The sequence below is a fragment of the Marmota marmota genome, unplaced genomic scaffold (genome assembly GCF_001458135.2).
Source record: "Marmota marmota marmota unplaced genomic scaffold, marMar, whole genome shotgun sequence".
Taxonomy (NCBI): domain Eukaryota; kingdom Metazoa; phylum Chordata; class Mammalia; order Rodentia; family Sciuridae; genus Marmota; species Marmota marmota.
This window is the reverse complement of record NW_026000026.1, coordinates 53188924-53208606: the sequence shown is the minus strand read 5'-3', so window position 1 is coordinate 53208606 and position 19683 is coordinate 53188924. Positions and strand designations below refer to the sequence as shown.

Sequence of the window (19683 nt, the reverse complement as noted above, 5' to 3'; positions counted from 1 at the left end):
GCCCCCCCCCCCCTTTTTTTTTTTTTTTTTTTTTTGAGACAGAGTCTTGCCAAGTTGCTGAGGCTGAAGCTGGCCTCAAACTTGCAATCTTCTTGCTTCAACTTATCAGTGGAGATAAAGATTTATACCAGATATGGCTCTGGATCTCTTCTGATTCTCACTGTTACATAATATTCTCCATTTCTTTTTTTACTCCTGGCTCTTAGGAAGAGAATCAAGGGAATTGGCATGGAGTAAGTACTCGTTCAGATTCCCCACTTTTCTCCTCCTGATTTTAGTTTATTGTATAGTTTCCTTGAGATAAACCACATTATGCTAAAATTACAGGAGCAAGTTTCATAGATTTAAAGGACACTTACATATGATTCCTTGTCATGGGTATTAAATCACCATGTTCTTATATCTCTATGGAACACTTATAAAAATTTTTCTTTATGTAGTTAACATAGCTTTGTGACTCTTTCATCTTGCTTTTGCCTCTACAGTTTATGAAAAATCATCCAAATCAGATATAAATTTAGGAGGCAGAGGTTTAAAACTATGTGTCTCAACATAGATATAACGCCAGGCTCATTCTTCTTGTTAATACCACCTCATTCTGGTATAACTCTGCCATTCACTGAAACTGGGCCTGGGGACAGGGACTAGGGGCCTGGGGAGGGTATTGGAGATAGATATTTCACAATTGTTTAATTTTTTAAAAGCATTTTAAGACTTTTCAGGTTGACATGCCTACACTGGGTCTGAACTTTCCTGAAGCCATCTGGGCCATTCCAGAGCTTCTCTAAACTAAAGATTGGTGATATAAAGCAACAAATCAACAGAAGGACTTAACTGTAAAGTTTGTTTCATACTATGTTCCTCATACTAAATAAGGAAAGATGAGTTAACAATAGACAGGAATCTTGAGAGGCTATTAATATACAATCCAGACGAAAAATGATAAGGGCCTAACCTAACTCTTTGACAAAATAGAAAGGGAAGCATACATATGAGAAAGATGTAAAGAGATAGTGTTAATGTGATTTGATGTCAAAGGTGTTTTTTCCCCTTATAGTTTTAGCTCCATTACAACTTTTTGAAATAACTAAAACCTTTCTGAAATAGAATACATTTCAGCAGAAATGTTAATTTCTTATTCAGTTTAGCCATTAAAGTAGTTGTTTTAGGAATCCTTTTTTTGTCCTTTTATGAAACATTATCCAGAAATGTCTTTATGTTGTGAAAATGAGTTTTCATTTCATGACTGACTTATAGTTTAATTACACACTAGTGTTTTTTTTTGTTTGTTTGATTTGTTTGTTAATATTTGTTTTTTGGTTGTAGTTGGACACAATACCTTTATTTTATTTATTTTATATGGTGCCAAGTATAAACCCAAGGCCTCACATGTACTAGGCAAGTGCTCTACTGCTCAGACACAACCTCAGCCCTACACACTAGTTTTTATAAATCAGCCCTCTTCCCTGAAAATTACCTGGTAATCCCAAGGAATTTTAGTAACTTATTTAGATAAACTAGGCTTATCCAGAAACTAAAAAATTCTTATTTGCCTTATAACTATTTATTTGTGTTTTTAAACACATATGACAGAACTGAAAGACTTTTCCTTAAACTGAACTTGCGTTATTGATATGACATATAAGAAAGAGCACCGAACATGTAACATCTTAAAAAAAATTTTTTTTTTAATGTTTGGGTTTTCATACTTTAAAAATATTCTTTAAACTCTGCCATAGGATTTCTACTCTGATTTAAGAAATAAAAATTTTTAAAAGTGTTTTAACATTCAGTGAAAACACATATTTGTTTTTTACAACCTTTATATCAAGAAATTCTCATAATTTTTCCCAGTGGAGCATGCTTTTTTTTCCTTTTAACTGTTTTGTGGCTACATAATAAAGACTATATTTTAAATCTTTGAGAAGCTTTTGCAATAAGCTACATATTGTAGTTTCAAGATTTTATGCTGTAATTCTTTTTATTTTTTTCTTTTTCTCAGTTTCTCTCCCCACTTCCACCAGACTAATATTAATGGGTCTTATGCTGCTGTTGATATTTAATGCCATCTGTTTAATTGTAGGATATTGTAATCTTTTAGGAAGTAAGATAGTGTATTTGTGCATATTTGTACACATAGGGGCATGAATGTGGTGAGGCCACAAAAATAAAATCATAATTTTTATTCTCTAAATAAATGATCAGTACTGAATTGTGGGAGTTAGGTGGCAGTGACTCTTAAGTAGGATGATTCTATGAATTTTCTTAAAGCAGCGTTATTGTTGCATACAACCTCCTTTTCCATGAGGAGAATCCACTTCTATACCTCCCACAGGCACACTTGGTGGTTCCCTCTTATGTACTCCCTTAGCACATTCTACACACCTCTTATCACATCTTAACATATTGTAGTTATTTATTTACAGGTCTATCTATCTTACTAGACAGAATTCCTTTAGGAATAGGATGATGTCTTATTGCTTTAGATCTCTAATATATATTACAGTGCCAACCACTCATTCAGTGTTCATTTCATGGTTATCAAATATAATGCCTTCATTCAATAAGCAGTTTTTGCACTCCAGTAATCTAGGAGTGAAAGCTAATAGGAAAATTGTCATGGGTAGGCTTTAAAAAAAGAATATTTTATATTAATTTTTTTATTTTTTTGATTGAGAAGTTTCTTTTTTTCCCCTAAATAATGGCTCTACTTTTTTTTTTTCTCTTTCCACAGTTTTTGTTGGTACATTATTGTTGTACATATGATAGAATTTGTTGCTACATATTCATACATGCACACAGTATAATATTATGATTTGGCCAATATCACTCCTGAGCACTTCCTCCCTCCCTCCCCTTTCTCAGCCTCTGGTCCCTTTCCTCTACTGATTTTCCTTTGATTTTCATGAGATCTCTGCTCCACCCCACCCCCACCCTCTAGAACCTATCTTTTTACTTTTCCTAACTTCCACATATGAAAGAAAACATGCAGTCCTTGGCATTCTGAATTCGGATTATTTCACTTAGCAATTATGTTAATCTCTAGTTCCATGCATTTTCCTGCAAATTACATAATTTCATTTTTCTTTATGATTGAATAAAATTACATTGTGTCTATATACCACATTTTCTTTATCCATTCATCTCTTGATGGATGACTATGCTGGTTCCATGGTTTTGCTATTGTGAATTATGCTGCTATAAACATGGGTATGCACATATTACCATAGTGTGATGACTTTAATTGTTTAAGATAAATACTGAGGAGGGGTATAGCTGAGTCATATGGTAGTTCCCTGCCTAGTCTTTAGAGGAACCTCCATACTGATTTCAATAGTGGTTGTACTAATTTACGATCTCACCAACAGTGTAAAAGTGTTGCTTTTTCTCCACATCCTCTCCATCATTATTGTTAACATTATTTTATATATTGTTTATATTCTTGATGACTGCCATTCTGACTGATGTGAAATGCAATCTCAGTGTGGTTTTGATTTACATTTTCCTAATTGCTAATGATGTTGAACATTTCATACATAGGCCTTTTATGTTTCTTATTTTGAGACATGTCTGTTTAATTCATTTGCCCATTTATTAATTGGGTTATTTAGAGTTTTGTTGTAAAGCTTTTTGAACTCTTATGTCTTCTAGATATTAATCCTCTGTCAGAAGAGTAACTAGCAAAGAATTTCTCCCATTCTGTAGGTTCTGTCTTCACATTCCTAATTATTCCCTTTGTTGTGCAGAAGATTTTTAATTTTATGCTGTCTCATTTATTGACTTTTGCCATTCTTTGGGGATCTTCTGAGAAAGCTGTTGCCTGTGCCTAAAAATTGGAGGGTTGACCCTACATTTTCTTCTAAAAGTTGCATAGTTTCTAGTTTAATTCCTAGGTCTTTGATCCATTTTGAGTTGATTTTTGTTCAGGGTGAGAGATAAGAGTCTAGTTTCATTCTTCTGTATATGTATAACAAGTTGTCCCAGCTTCATTTGTTTAAAAAGACTGTCTTTTCTCCAATGTATGTTTTTAGCAACTTTGTCAAAGATTAGATGACTATAGATGTATATGTTTGTCTCTGTGTCTTCTATTCTATATCAATGGTCTATTTGTCTGTTTCTTTGCCAGCACCATGCAGTTTTTGGACTTTTTTCTAGTCCTTTGAAGAACGTCATTTGTATTTTGATGCAGATTGCATTGAAACTGTATATTACTTGTGATAGTATGGCCATTTTAGTAATATTAGTTCTGCTTATCCATGAACGTGGGAGATCTTACCATCCTTTGAAGTCTTCTTCAGTTTCTTTCTTCAGTCTTGTTTAGGTTTCATTGTAGGGATCCTTCACCTACTTGGGTAAATTTGTTCCTAGGGTTTTTGTTTATTTTTTGTTTTTGGAGGCTATTGTAATAGGGGAAGTGTTTTCCAGATTTCTTTCTCAGCAGATTAATTATCGGTATATGGGAAAGCTATTGAATTTTGTATGTGTCTTTATCTGTCTGTGATACTGGCTTCTTCCTTTCCTATTTTTAGCCCTTTTATTTCCTTCTCTTGCATAATTCCTCTGGCTAGAATTTCTAGCTCTTTATTAAGTAAGAATGTGAGGGTGAATATTCTTGTTACAGATTTTAAAGGAAATGCTTTCAGTTTTTCCCCATTTACTATGAGGTTGGCTTTGGATTTTTCATACTTAGCCTTTTTGATGTTAAGGTAGATTTCGTCTCTCCTGGTTTCTTCAGTGTTTTTATCATGAATGGGTTTAATCATGAATGAGCTAAATTTTGTTGAAAGCCTTCTCTGCATCTATTGAGATGATTAAGTGATTTTTGTCCTTAATTCTATTTATGAGGTAAAATCCGTTTATTGATTTGCATATGTTGAACCATCCTTGCATCTCTGGGATAAAACCAACTTGGTCATGAAGCACAATCATCTTAATATGTTGTTGAAAATGATTTACTAATATTTTATTAAGGATTTTTGCATCAGAGTTCATCAGGGATATTAGTCTTAGTGTTCTTTCCTTGATGTGTCGTTATCTGTATGAGTGTGATACTTGCTTCACAGAATGAATTTGGAAGTGTTCCATCCCTTTGTATTTCATGTAATTATTTCAGGAGTATTGGTATTAGTTTTTCTTAAAGATTTGGTAGAATTCAGCTGAGAATACACATTCTGCATTTTAAAAATGGTTTATAAATTGATTTATACACAGTCTTTCAGTAATGTATCACTTGCACACATCATTAACTTGGATAATTCAGACTCATTATAATTAAAGCACATTGAAGTTCAAATTTACTAAGAAATGTTGAGATTTATGAAAAGTCATAGAGTACTGTGATAAATACTCATGCACCCACCATTCAATTTAAGAAATAAAATATTACCAGCTTAGACTCCCTGTACCTCTTCTCAGCCTCTTGCACTTCCATCCTACCCTAGCAGAGGGTGATATTGAATCATTAAAGTACATTCCTCATTCAGTTTCTACCCGTGTTTATAATTCTGAGCATTATATGGAGTATTTTCAAATTAGAATATGGATAGTATCATAGTATGTGTATTCATTTTTGCTTTTCCCCCTTAAGTTTATAGTTATTGAGATTCATCCGTGTTGATAAGTGTAATTTTACTTTATTTTTAAACTTATTTTGAACTATCCAATCTTTTAATCATTCTCCTATTGATGAACATTTAGGTTGTCTCTAATGGCTTTAATATTACAAATAAAGCTAAGAATATGCTTTAAAAAGTCCTCATTAAGCCAACTAATGTTGTAAATTTGGAAATTTAAATATTTTGGGAAGAAAATGTACTATTTTTGTAATCTTTGTGTATTTTGTCCTAATGTTTGGAATCCAATAATAAATGTGCTAATTATATTCCTGTTGGTTGAATTAGCTTGGTTATTTTTTGTAACTGATTTTGCTTCTAAAGAAAATTTGAAACAATGTACATTTAAACAGAAAACTCTTAAGGCAAAATAAATACTAGTGGCTGTGTTGCTTCTGAAAACCTAGACTAAATCTCACATCATCTAAGTCTAATAATATACAGACCTCCTTCTGTGACAGATTACTATCTCCTACCAGCAGTATTACTTACTATACATATTTCAAAATAATATTTGAAACATGATATTTGAAAAAGTATCTTTTAAATGTTGAAAGTTAATTTTTGATTCAATTTTGATCTCAATTAAAGATAAATTGTAGCCACGTGCGGTGGTGCCAGTGGCTGTAGAGGCTGAGGCAGGAGGATTGTGAGTTCAAAGCCATCCTCAGCAAAAGCAAGGCACTAAGCAATTCAGTGAGACCCTTTCTCTAAATAACATACAAAATAGGGCTGGGGATGTGACTCAGTGCCAAGTGCCCCTGGCTTCAATCCCTGGTACAAAAAAAAAAAAAAAAAGAAAAAAGAAATTCTAGACTTCAGATGATTCTGTTTTTAGAAAAATGTGTATAAATAGTGGTGAATGGTATATTGACAAGATACTTAGCCAATTAAAATAAAAATCAGGTGCCATTAATAAGTTCTGATGTTTAGAAATTGTGACAAAATGATTTTAAAAGGAAGCTCAACTGTCTTCCTTTTAAGGGAGGTCCCTTGAAATGCAACTGCTTAATCTCTTTATCAGTGTTTGGACAAATAAACATCTAGCCCTCTGAAGGCTTTACCCTATTTATAAATTGTAGGAGTTATTGGCCTCTACCCAGATTCAGATGTAAGAGATTAGCCTAAAAGCTGAGTCCTGATTGAAACAGATTTAGGTAGACTAAATGCTGAGCCTTTCCAATTCACATTGCTGTAATCTATTAGATTTCACTGAATGAGGCACACGAGGATGCTATAATAAAAACCTTTGATTTTTATTATAAAGGGTCCCTAGAGTCAAGATGTATGCCTATGGACATTGTGTTTCTCAGTCCATATAAGTGCTTACATAAGTTAAGAAAATACATGCCAATCTCTTGTCAGAACTGGTATTCCAGAATAAGACTGTCCCATTAGAAAATTGAGCCGCCTTTGGCCAAGAGGAGGCATTATTTTTCTTTGTTTTCATGAAAAGGGCTTATGATTCTCAGAACTTATTTTTTTCAAGGCAATTTAGATTGAATTCATTCATACTCAGAAGTATACTAAAAAGCTGTAATCTAACTTTTACAGTGCATGTTTTATAGCAACCCACACCTGATGAATTTTGAAAAGTCATTTACAGAACATCAATTTTCATAATCAGACCTTGGTTTCTAAAACCTACATGGTTCTATCATATGGAGCCTATAATTAATAGCAATTATATTTTCAAAACAGTAACTTTGCCTTTTTGTAACAAGTCTTTCTTGATAATCTCTTAGGAGACAAGTGCATAACTGTCAATTTTGGATGAGGGGATTCAGCTTCAAAGTAATTTACATTTGCAAGCTTTCTTGCAGTTTAGATATGCTGCCATCAGGTGGTAGTAATATGTCATATCCATGTGACTTCACAGATGACACTCTGCTAAAAGGTCACCAATTTATACCACAATGATTTATAAACATGCATGTGCAGAATTATATATAGAAATTAAAACAACAGAATACATGTTGTTTTATCAGAGTTAGGGATGATTTCACTGGAATTTTTAAACATATTTCTAAAATTCAATTGAATCTCAGCTTTTTTGTTTTCTTTTTTTTAAACTAAGCATTTCATTTTGGGCCATAAAAACACTTAGAAAACATAGAAAAGTAAAATTTAAAAACCAAATATAATTGTCATTAACCTTTTGCTTCATTTCCTTCCAGTCTTTTTTTTTTAATGTTTAGTATGGATTTTTCTGAAGTTGGGTGACTTCAGAAATTATTTAGATGTAGTTATCCTTTTAAACTCACAAGGTCTTTGTAACTGCTTCACAACTTCTTAATATTCCAGTATTGAAGTTTTTCCTAATTGGTATCACCATTCACCTGTTGGTATATAATGAAAGTTTCTGATTTTCATAATCATCAGAATATTTTTTTCTCTGCCATCCATCCACTACCTATCAAGAGAGCCATTATTGCATTGTATCTATGGTTGATATTTGTTTTGACACAAATAATTTCTAATTCATCTGTAAGTAGCTTGATATTTTCTATTTATTGCATTTTTTTCTGTTAGAAAATTTGAACTTTGTTTTCATGTGTAAATGAAAATGTGTAGTCCTTTTGTTATTATTTTCATATCATATGACTGTTTATACTTTTTATACTTTTGTCAATTGTATACAACCAGGTACTACAAACAAACATTTCAGGCCCTGTGATATTCTGAAATGTAGCAATTACCTACTTTCTACAAAAATAATTTATTTTTTTTTATAGCATAGAATCCTGCATTAAAGAAATACAATCTGAAGTTAACAAACAATGCCCAGATGTACAGCTGCAAACATCAACTGACTGCTTTGAATGGCTAACTAGCTATCATCATAATACATCTAAGTCACTTTCCATTCCCCATGGAGATCTGATAAAATTCCTCAAAACACTGGTAAAAATAAACAACCAAAAAAAGTTTATTTTATTATGGAATGGGGTGGGTGAACATGGATAGATAATGCAGTTTCTTCTATTTCTATGTATAAATATTTATTTTAGTGATGATATTAGGTTTATGTTTTTGTTTTGTTCCTATATCCCTAATATAATCCAGTGAGCTATTTGCTTTTTTAAATCAAAAAATGAAATTTTATGTAAATGAAGGTTAAATTTGTAATTCCTAGGTGATTGGTAATATGATGTATGGCATATAAGTATCAAAAACTATAACGGTGTGTACTGCAGTTGTCTGCCAGAGAAATTCATACTCATTATATTTTGTGTTATTCACAACTATTAATTTTCTCTATGTTCAGCATTAAACATAGTAAGATCCACATCAATCATATCTTTTAAGTGGCCTTATCTGTCATTCTCTGTATTTTCAACCTGTACTCATACCCAATTCTTTTCAATCAAGTCAGCAATTTATATAAGACCACTGTTAATTAATGGAGAATTATTATATTATTTTTCCTTTGATACTGGCCACCATCTACATTAGAGAAGTTTTATCCTTCAATAAGAATAGTTGTTTTATTACACTTACATCTACAATGGTGGCTTGCTTACAAAAAAAAAAAGATTCCCAGAGAAACAGTACAATTATTAGAAAGCAGTATTTCTGGAGCCCATGATTTTAATTTAATTTAAGGGGGAAGAAAGGCATACAGTTCTTGTCTAAACATCAAACATTGACTAAGGCAGATGTGGAAAATATTTTGAGGTTGTAGATGGCTTAGGATGACAGAATCAGATGAAAATAGTTTTTGGCTGTTGTTATTATTACAGATGTCTCTTTAATGTTTACAAAGTAATAAAAGGAAGAGAAAGGAAGGCTATGCCCTCAAGCCTTAATCTTTTAAGAAAATCCTCTCACCCATTATCACTTGAAGGTGGAGCCTTGAAGAATAAATATGGATATAGTTATTTCTTTAATTTCTATTAAGAACCATGTGTATTGAATTTCATTAATATTGATGTAATAATGCTTTCTCATTTAATTAAAAGCAAGAGCTTTTAATTATCTTTTAATCTGTCACACATAAGTCATTCTCTATTCACTGCAGGGCAAAGGCCACCTTAGTTTTGTTCAAACTCATTAGTCTGATAGGCTTGTGCCAGACTTAGGGTTTTTTTTTTTTTTTTTTACATAATTGAGCATGTTATTTTGAGGAAAGAACCACATTATTAAAACAGATCCAGATTAAAATGACCTTATTATCAAGTTTCTCCATACTAAAAGTGTTGATTTTGATGGCATTTTTCATATATTTATTTTTTCATACAAAATTTATATTAATTATCTAGCTATTTAAATAAGAAACAAAGGCTCTCATGCCAATTATGGTGAAGTTATTTTCAAAATTTAAGCAATCATACAAAACACATATTTTAAACCTCTGTAATCTATTATTTTTTGTCTGATCAAATATTTACACTTATTAACTGACTTAACAAAGCCCAAGGCTGAGCACTAAGATGATCATTTGCCTTGTAGAATTAATCTTAATGTTGACATGTCACAGACTCCACCTAAGGACATTTCTTTCCAGAAGTATCAAAAGAACTAATAGCATGAGAGAAAAAGAAGAAGATACAGAAAGGTTATATTCACTCTGTAGTCCTCTAGATTATGATAGGAAGAAATACAGATGAAGAAAATGAAACCAGGAATCTAGTCTTGGTTCTCTGCCTTCTTATGTGTGAAGTTTGAAAATCATTTAAGCATACTTCATATTAGTGTCCTTATTTGTAAACTGGGTTTTTAATATCTATGCCATGGAGTTTTCATTCTGAATAACCCAGAGAATATATAGAAAATACTTTTTATGAAATAAAAATTATAGATATTAGGTATAATTATTACACATAGAACATTAAATTCCGCATTGTAAAGCTTAGAATGACCAAAAAAAAAAAAAAAATACCAGAAATTTGTCTAGGAGTTGTTCATTATTCTGAATCACACATAATACCTGTAATATCTTTACTAATAATTAATTTCAAAACCAGCCTGATTTTCACACCACTTGGGCTTTACTTCCATTTCTCTTGTAATCAGCTTGTTTCTACTTAGAGAATATAAACTAATTTCAGTATTAGCTGAAATAAATATAATTAGAAAAGTCAGAATGTAAGGAAAATGTGTTTATGTGATTCAAAATCCAGGAGTAAAGTAATTTTTGTCCTTTTATTATATGTATTTATACTCACCATTGTTTTCTATCAGCATGGAAAGTATAAAGGAATAATTTCATATCATGTTTTGAGGAGTGATTCTGAGAGTATCTTTATCCCATTTTGATTTAGTTATTTCTTTGGAGAGAAATAAAATATTCTCACATCCTTAACATGGTTCTCAGAAAGGAATTTAAATGAAAGTTAAAATCTTTCAATGTATTAAATTTTATTTCTCAGGATGGTAGCTATTAGTAACCCCTAGACACATACTATATTTGAAGATCTCTGTTCTATTTCAGAATGATTTTAAGCATTATATGTTCATTTGGGATTTTATAATAATAAGTGTACTCATTCAGGCATGAAAATTATATGCCAAGAATTAATTACGGGGCATGATCTTGAATTTATTTTTTCTTAAGTATACATTTCAATCAACATTTTACTATACATTTTTTTTATATAGAATTTTTAAGCTGCACCCTTCACACAGCTTAGGTTATATAATTTGTAACATTAAAAAGTACCTGTCTAGAAATGTAGCTGAAAAGATATTTAATCAGCTGGGCTTTATAAAATTTACAGATCATGAGAGCTAATATTCTAAAATATCTGAATTGATTAAATTCCAAATACAAAAAGAAAGAAAAAGTTTTGAAGAGCAAAAGAGTATTAAATCTAAATTGAAAAATATATGAAATTGTACATCTTTATAGAAATGATATTTTCATGTTGTACTTTGATTTAATCACATTTCTAAATTTATGATTTACTTTTATCAGCAAGATTTCTTGAAGAATGAACAAAATCAAGAGGAAATGGTTCTGGATTTACTTTGGGACCTCTCCTGCCGAAGCAGTGTTTCATTCCCGTCGTCTCTAAGTGAAACATCTTTCCATTTGCTTTCTAGAACTTCCCTTCATTCTGTTGAAGATCATTCCTCTGTAGATGTAAAGTCTGTATGGGATGATATAAGACTGCATCTTCGACGCTTCTTAGTAAGCAGATTACAAAGCCATAATGAAATAAATAATTCACAGCAAAAAATGATATTGAAAAACCAACGCATACAGCAACTCTTGTTTCTCTATCCAGAATCAGAAGTTATTGTCAAGTACCAAAACATACAGAATAAACTGTTGGCTAAACTTCTGCAGAACTGCTTTCCTTCTTACAGCAGAGATTCAAATTTAGATGTAATGGCTCATGGATTCCAAAATACAATGTTTACATTATACTCAATGATAAAAGAGGATTTTGACACACTGTATGAAATTTTAGCTCCATCGTCAACAGTGAAATTCATTAAAGAAACTTACCTGGATACAGTTACAGAAGAAATGACAAAATTTCTTGAAAATTTTTGTGAGTTGCAGTTCAAAGAAAATACTGTTCGTGTGGTTAAAACAAGCAAGAGCTCCAGCAAGCATAGAGGAGCAGTGCATGCTTTGGGTTAGTGACATTTAAATTTTTTGATTGGTTTAATTTAATCCTTTTGATATCTTTTCTGGGTTTTTGTTGTTTGGTTAAATCTCATTGAAATTTCAAAAAATAAATGTAATGAACTTTTGCAGTATACATTTCTCTTATGCATTCTTTTTCTGTAAGTATACTCATAGAGTGTTTTTTTTTCTGTTTAATTGTTAATGGTATTGAAAATGTAAGTCAAAGTTTTACAAATAAGAGTTTCATTTCTCTTGCTTGCTTATACCAAATGTTAAAGTACTAAGCCAAACACACACATAAACAAACATGCAGTTATATGTATAACAAAAAAGCATAGTTTGTAATCCATTGTATCTTCCAAAGCCAAAGCATTATTAAGGAAAATTTGTTGAAATTTGCATTAACTAAAATTGGAAGTTTAAAAATTATAACTAAATTTTAGTCATCCAGTTCTAATAAATAACAATTATGAAATATCAATTATAAAATTCTACATTATAATTGCTTAGGAAGGCACAGCATTTTACTTATAACTTTAATTACAATTTAACATTAACTATAATTTTAAACATTCTTCTAATATTTCAATAAGAATATATTAAAATAAAAATTTTAAATTTCCTACTTTTACTCAAAAGATATAGGGAAAAAAAAAGAAGTTATTATGATGTAATACCCTTCCTCTTCGTGGCTTTAATTTTCCATCAATGCAGAAGAATCAAAACTAACAATATGATTATTTCAAAAGTACTTATTGGTCCAGGCAAATGTCTGTAATCCCAGCATCTTAGGAGGCTGAGGCAAGAGAATCACAAGTTCAAGGCATCCTTGGCAACTTACCAAGACCCTGCATCAGAATAAAATACAAAAAAAGCCTTATTTGTAGGTTAGTGGTAGAGTGCCCCTGCTTTCAATCCCCAGTAAGGCAAAAAAAAAAAAAAAAAGTAATCATTAGTTATGATACTATGAGCTGTATTTCCAAGTAGGTTTGTAAACTATATTACCTAAGTACTTGAAAATTATGTTTTGGTGAATTGATATAGATCTTTGTATTTATGATCTTTTTAAAAATTTCCATAATTTCACCAAATTTTTACTTAATGTCATTAATAAAATTTCATGATACCAAATTAATATGTTATATGAATATTAAAAGATAGCAATATTTTCTCTTAAAATTTTTATTTTTATCTGGAAGCTGAATCATATTGCAGATCAGCATTGCATTAGCCAGTTTGGGTTATGCCAAAATAATTTAGAGACATTGCAGTTTTGCTCAAAACAGATTTCATTCATGAGTGCACTTGTTTTCCAATATTTTTATACTTTCTAAAAAACTTCTAGCCTGCTTGTGTTTTCAATATGAAAGTTTTATATGTGCTTAGTATAGTTTACAAAAGAAGAAAAGATCCAGATGGTTGAAAATATTATAAATTACTATGGAGTCTTTAGCACTGATATTGAGGTATTTTTCTCCCTTTGCTGAGAGAAGAGAATGTGTGCCTGCTTTAACTCTAGAATTGCAAGCATTTTCCACAAGTCTGACTGCACAGATCGTTCTCAAGCTCCATTGTCGGAGCTAGGTATAAATCACTTGTTAAATGAGCCCTTTCCATATGCCAGGCACTGTGTAAGGACAACCTATTCCTTATTATCCCAATTTTCTGAACAAAGAAAGGAGCTTAGAAAAATTAACTTGCTCAGGATCATCGTGTATGAGGTCAGAATCATATTCAAAATCAGAATTTATAGGCAATTCTTTGTATCTCCAATATCTCTGTTCTTAACTATCAAGCTATTGGATCTTGTCTCAAAGTATAGAATCACTTGTAAAAGAAATTTCACAGAGCACTGTTCAAGCAAACTTCCTGAAAAGTTTATTTCAGTTTTATTAACCACCTACAATAAGAAAATCTTTTTAGGAGCTACCATGTTTAAGATTCTGTGCCAGACACAGAATTGGGAAGAAAACTAAATAAGTCACTGCTGCTATATGAGAAATGCTAAACTCACTCAAAAAGATCAACCATGTTTTTCTCTAATATTTGACCCAATGTTGAAATTTTATTTATTAAAAAATGCAGCTTTAAGATGAGCAACAATAATTTATATTCATAGTTGAATAAAATCTAGATTGGCTTGAATGGGATATATATTATATTGTCTCTATCTTTATGCTCACCAAAGATATGATATTTTGCCTGATATTATAAAAACAACATTCCTTATGTAACTTGTATTGGTTCAGACAGTGATGTTCAGTATCTATTTAATGTTTTGTTATTAACCCCCTAACAACATAGATGTCATTGTTAAGCTCCATTTTACAGTGAGGCAACTGAGAGATATTTTAAGTAATCTTTTGAAGATCCCAAAATGAAGTAGGATTCATATGCATGGTATCTAATTCTACAACCCTGACTCTATAACTGTGCTTTATTGACTAAAACTCAGATGGAAATAGCATAGCCCATTTAAAAACACTTCTCTGAATGCTCTGTATGCTTCCTTAGCGTCAACGTTGTCATTATTTTATTCTTCTCCAAACTCTCCTACCCTCTTCTCATTTGAATACTTCAAATCCCAATTTAAAGTATGTTTGTTTATAATTCCTCTTCAGTGATCTATTAATATATGTTAATCAGGATTTGTGTATATACTATAGTACTAAGCTAATATATTCTCTATTTGTGTAGATACCTACCCTTTTCTTGATGAGCTAAGACAATTTGGACCTATTGAACCTTTAATTACCTCTGATTTTATATTTAGATTGAAGACTGATTGTTCTTCCCTGAATGGTCTATAAATTATCTATCTATATTACTTGAATATCAAAAAAATGATTACTGCTTATTATTAAGATTTTACAAGATTTTATGTGTGTTAGCTCAACTGATCTTCTGAACAGCTCTTCACATTATTCCTATATACTTTATATATTAGAAAACTGAGACTCGGGTAAATATTTCCCAAGGCCGTACAACTAATCTAATAAGCCAAATAAAGGAGCTTCCTCTGTGTTTTGGTATATGAATGTGTGTGTGTGTGTATGTATTTTTTTTTCAGTGCTGGGGATTGAACCCAAGCCTTGTGCCACTGATTTATGTCTCCAGCCGTATTATTTTATCTTGATATGCCACAAAATCATGTCAGAAACTGTGCATGACACTGTGATAATTAGCATTAAAAAATTATTCACTAAATGCATTCCCACTTTTTAAAAATTTTACATTCCTGTAATTATAGGCAGTACTCATTGAATGTTTTCATTTTTCTTTGTCTTTTTATTATAACTGACATAATTTGCTTATGTTTATTACCTCGGAAACTGATTAGGATGGTTTTCATCCTAGCCTAGCCTGGCCTAACTATCCTATTTTTCCAGCTGGTCCCTGGGGTTAAATGTTTACCTGGGCACCCCAGAATATCCTTTGTAACTAGTTCAGGCTCTTTTTTGACATTCACTTAAAATGTGGTGATAATCTTGCTGTCTCTTCTTTTATGATAAGGTACCAGGTATATATAATTTATTTATATATGAGCTTGTCCCTACACTTTAACTCCCCAACTTGGCATTGTATGGTAACCCTTTTTCTCCTTTATATTCCTATGGTTTTGAATGTCTTATTTCTTTGAAAGCATTTGCTGTTTTAGTATTGTAATACATTTGGAAATGTATAGATTATATTTTTAGTTTTTTGTTCTTTGAAGGAAATGATGAAATAATATTGATGTATGTGTTATAAAATCTTCAATTTGCTGATTTTTCCTAGAAAAGGATATTGCTCTTATAAACTTACAAAGTTTGAAGAATGATTTAAGAACCATTATTTTCTTAATAACCCTGATTTTACTAATCTGTATTCTTATTACTTGTCTTTTAATATTTTGCAAGAAAATTATCTATTATTTCTTAAAGGGTTTTGCTACAATATTTTGTTTTTTTCATTTATCTTATAAGGCGTTAAAGTTAAAATAAACATCTTTTAAAAAAGCAAAATATTTGCTATTAATATTTTGATTATAACTTAATTTGCCTCTATCTAAAAACCAGAGCCACATTTACACATTATACTGTGCCATCGCCATTTCAGGAGAATTGTTGCCATTCTTATATTGTAACTTTTTTATGTTTACATTTGGAATAGTTAAGTAATCAAATTAATTTTACCTTTAAAGTTTTATGTCCTTTGAATTTAAAGTAAGTGCTATTGAGCTGGGGTTGTGGCTCAGTGGTAGAGTGCTTGCCTAGCATGCTTGAGGATGTTCGAACCCCAGCACCACATTAAAAATAACAACAAAGAAAAAAATAAACAAAATAAAGGTATTGTGTCCATCTACAACTAAAAATATTTTAAAAAAATAAAGTGCTATTTTCTCAAGTTTGAAAAAACAGGATTGTTTATGTCTAGTAAATTCCAGTTAAATAAATCCTCTATATTTTAATATGAAAAGATGCTATTATGAGCTTCTAATTTTAGGATAAATTTTATGGTGCCCTGTACATCTTCTTCTGAGTTCTTCTTGAGGTTATTGTTTGCTTGAAAAGGAAAGACTGAAGAGAATATGGTACATATCTTTGAACATTTGGAAGGTTTCTGAAAATCTGCATTTGGATGAGGGATTGAACTGAGCAGCAGTCCCTGTTTTATTTAAGGAGGATCTCAACTCTTTGGGGTGAAAAGATCCTCAGGATAATGAAGGCCCTCACACCAAATTGAGGATGGAAATCTTGAGCAGGGAAAGACATACACATTTAGAAAAGAGGCCAATCAAAAGGCACTCTACTCCCTAAGCCTCAAGTGGCTATGGCCATTTAAGAGGTAATACCAAGAAAGGGTGAAAAAGTGTACTGAAGCAAGCCATGCACAATCCATACAGGAAGAAGCTTTGGTGTGAGAACTGTTCTAGGGTAATTAAGACTTATAGAAGGATGTTGCATCTCTTCTGCCTGTTGAGCCTTGTGCTTCTGAGGCACGTGTAAAGGTTACTCCACTAGATCTCTGATGACAATCATACTGGGTTATTTTCTAATCCCACACTAGTAGAAGATGGATCTTTAAGTAATATAAAACAATAAGTGTAGTGAAAAAACTAATAAGAGATGGTAATGTATATTCAGTTATTAACAAATTTGTTTTGTTTGCTGTACCACTGTTGAAAACTCTTAACAAATTATGTTGTTAATCAGCTTTATCATGGTGGCTGTTTTCTAATGAAAGACTGATACATTGCTTGTTCACAATCATTTTGCTCAAAGAAGGTTTAAAGTACAGCTTGAGTCAAGTGTGCTGGTCCTGACTGACTCACCCAAACCCTTGTTTTGTGACTTAGTTTGTGACCTTAGTTGTGACCTTTGTGACCTCTTTGAATCTTACTATTCAATAAAATGAAAGGGTTGAATTAGGTAATATCTAAGGATTCTTTTAAGTTTAAACTCTTTATGTTTAAGTAACCACAACCAGAGTTTAGGCCTTCAAGTTGACATTAGAAACTGCCACCACATTTCCTCTCTTTGCTGACACAGATGTGTTAACTGGCTCAGCATGTGGCTTTTTATGCCATAGTAGAAGATACAAAAGCCTCCTTTTAGATCTCCATCTGTGTGAGTTTTCTTCCCCCAAGTGAAACTTGAAGATAACAATATGAAAACTGCCCATCTTGTATCCTTGCATTTGGGGGATGGGAGAGTAATTAAACAAAAATAGGAAGTTTCTTCTTCCAGCTTACATCTGAAGCTCTTAATGATAATTTCTTTCTTGTCTTTCCCTTTGATCTCACAATCAAGTTTGTTTTGTTTTTAGTTTTCAATTTTTATTTTTTATAGGAGCAATTTTTAAAGAGGTAATTGAAAATTAAGATCACAGACAAGAGTTAGAAATGCAATTATTATTCTGTATTGTTCATTGAACAGAAATCCATATGTCTTTTCTCTGGCCTATATTTAAATCAGGCAAGGTAGGGGTTTAGTAATGACCTACGTTTTGCCCAGGAAAGAACTAGCTCATTTCTGCAAAGTCTTGGACAATACTTTTTCAAAAAAAGCATCTCTGGACATACAGATGCCTGTATAAATCAAAAGCCTCATAATTAGACCTTTTAAAGCATGGAAGAACAATATTTTCACAAGTCTAGATAAGAATTTCTACCCCATTATAATGAAACTATTATATTATATATGTTAAGTTTTTGTAAATACTCCTAGTATATTTTTTCAGCATGTAAAGAATGTCAGAGTGATGTTTTAGATAATGACAGAATCGATCACAAAGCTGTTTCTCCTACTAGTTCTATTTTTACATGGTATGTTCAGTGCCTTCTGGAGCCTTCTCCTAAAATATTCTATAACATGCCTTCAGCAGGGGAAAGATTCCTATTCCCTTTTGTGGGCCAGGAAGGATGTTCACCATTTGGTAGGATTTCCTTCTGTATTGTTAATCTCTCCATAGTAGAAGTTCACAAGGTAATCTACTAGGATAAGAGTAAAAATTAGAATTATTTATTTTTATTTCGTCTTCCTCCAAAGAAACAGACTAAGACAAATTCTTTATGATATTTACGATAGTGTTTTCCATGTTTAAAGTCATTCCCAGCCATTCTAAGTCTTGAGTTTTGATAATGCACAAATAGCTTAAAATTTATTTCAAAGAAATACTTTAAAAGAAAGAATGTATTTTGTAAGGGAGTACTACTCAGAACATAGATTAGATTCAACATTAATTTGTATTAATATTTTCTCATTGATCATCATTATGCCTTAATATCTACTTGCAAGTATGTAAAATCAATTGTATGGTAGTTGCAGTTCTTTTTTAATATTTATTTTTTAGTTTTAGATGGACACAATATATTTTATATTTATGTGGTGCTAAGGATCGAACCCAGTGCCTCATGCATGGTAGGCGAGCGCTCTACCACTGAGCCACAATCCCAGCCATAGATGCTGTTCTTTTAGATGCTTTTCATTTGCTGTATTCCACATTAAGCACTTTAGGCACCCATATACTATTCAATTCTTGGAACATCTCTGAAAGTTGAGTATTATCTTTATAGATCAGAACCTGAGGTTGGACAAACTAGGTAGCTTGCCTAGAGTTTACCTTCTAGGAATTCCCTTGACCAGTATCCAAACCTGTATGAAAAAAACTGTTCTCTTAACTACTATCATGTACTATCTCTTGTCAAAAGAATTGATTTGTAAGACAAGGAATCCTTTTATAACTTGAAGAGTAATTCCCATTTTGGTTCCTTTTTAGGTCGTGTGTGTGTGTGTGTGTGTGTGTGTGTTAAACTTTATAGAATTATAATACACATTTATTTCTCTGCATATTAGATTAAACAAACTTGAATTTGGGAACTTTAATAGTAACAGAGTGCAAAGTCACATCACTGTATTTTTTATTTGGAAAAGATTTGGAAAGGGAAAAAGATGAAAGACTTTGCATAATACATGAAAAGGAAAATAGTACTATGAAATTTTTTACTTG

The 19683-nt window shown here is 31.6% G+C and overlaps 1 protein-coding gene across 8 annotated transcripts in view; it reads left to right on the top strand.

Annotated features, from left to right (window-relative positions):
• The window catches only part of Kiaa0825 (KIAA0825 ortholog), a 382609-nt gene that overhangs the window by 43054 nt on the left and 319872 nt on the right, over positions 1-19683 (top strand). For all 8 annotated transcript variants that reach the window (XR_007350553.1, XM_048811422.1, XM_015483674.2 and 5 more), the window contains exons 3-4: positions 8348-8516; positions 11530-12199. Coding sequence is in view for 7 of the 8 variants with exons in the window: in XM_048811422.1 (XP_048667379.1) it covers positions 8348-8516; positions 11530-12199 (839 nt within the window). In the remaining variant the exon portion in view is untranslated. The remainder of the gene's footprint in view (positions 1-8347; positions 8517-11529; positions 12200-19683) is intronic.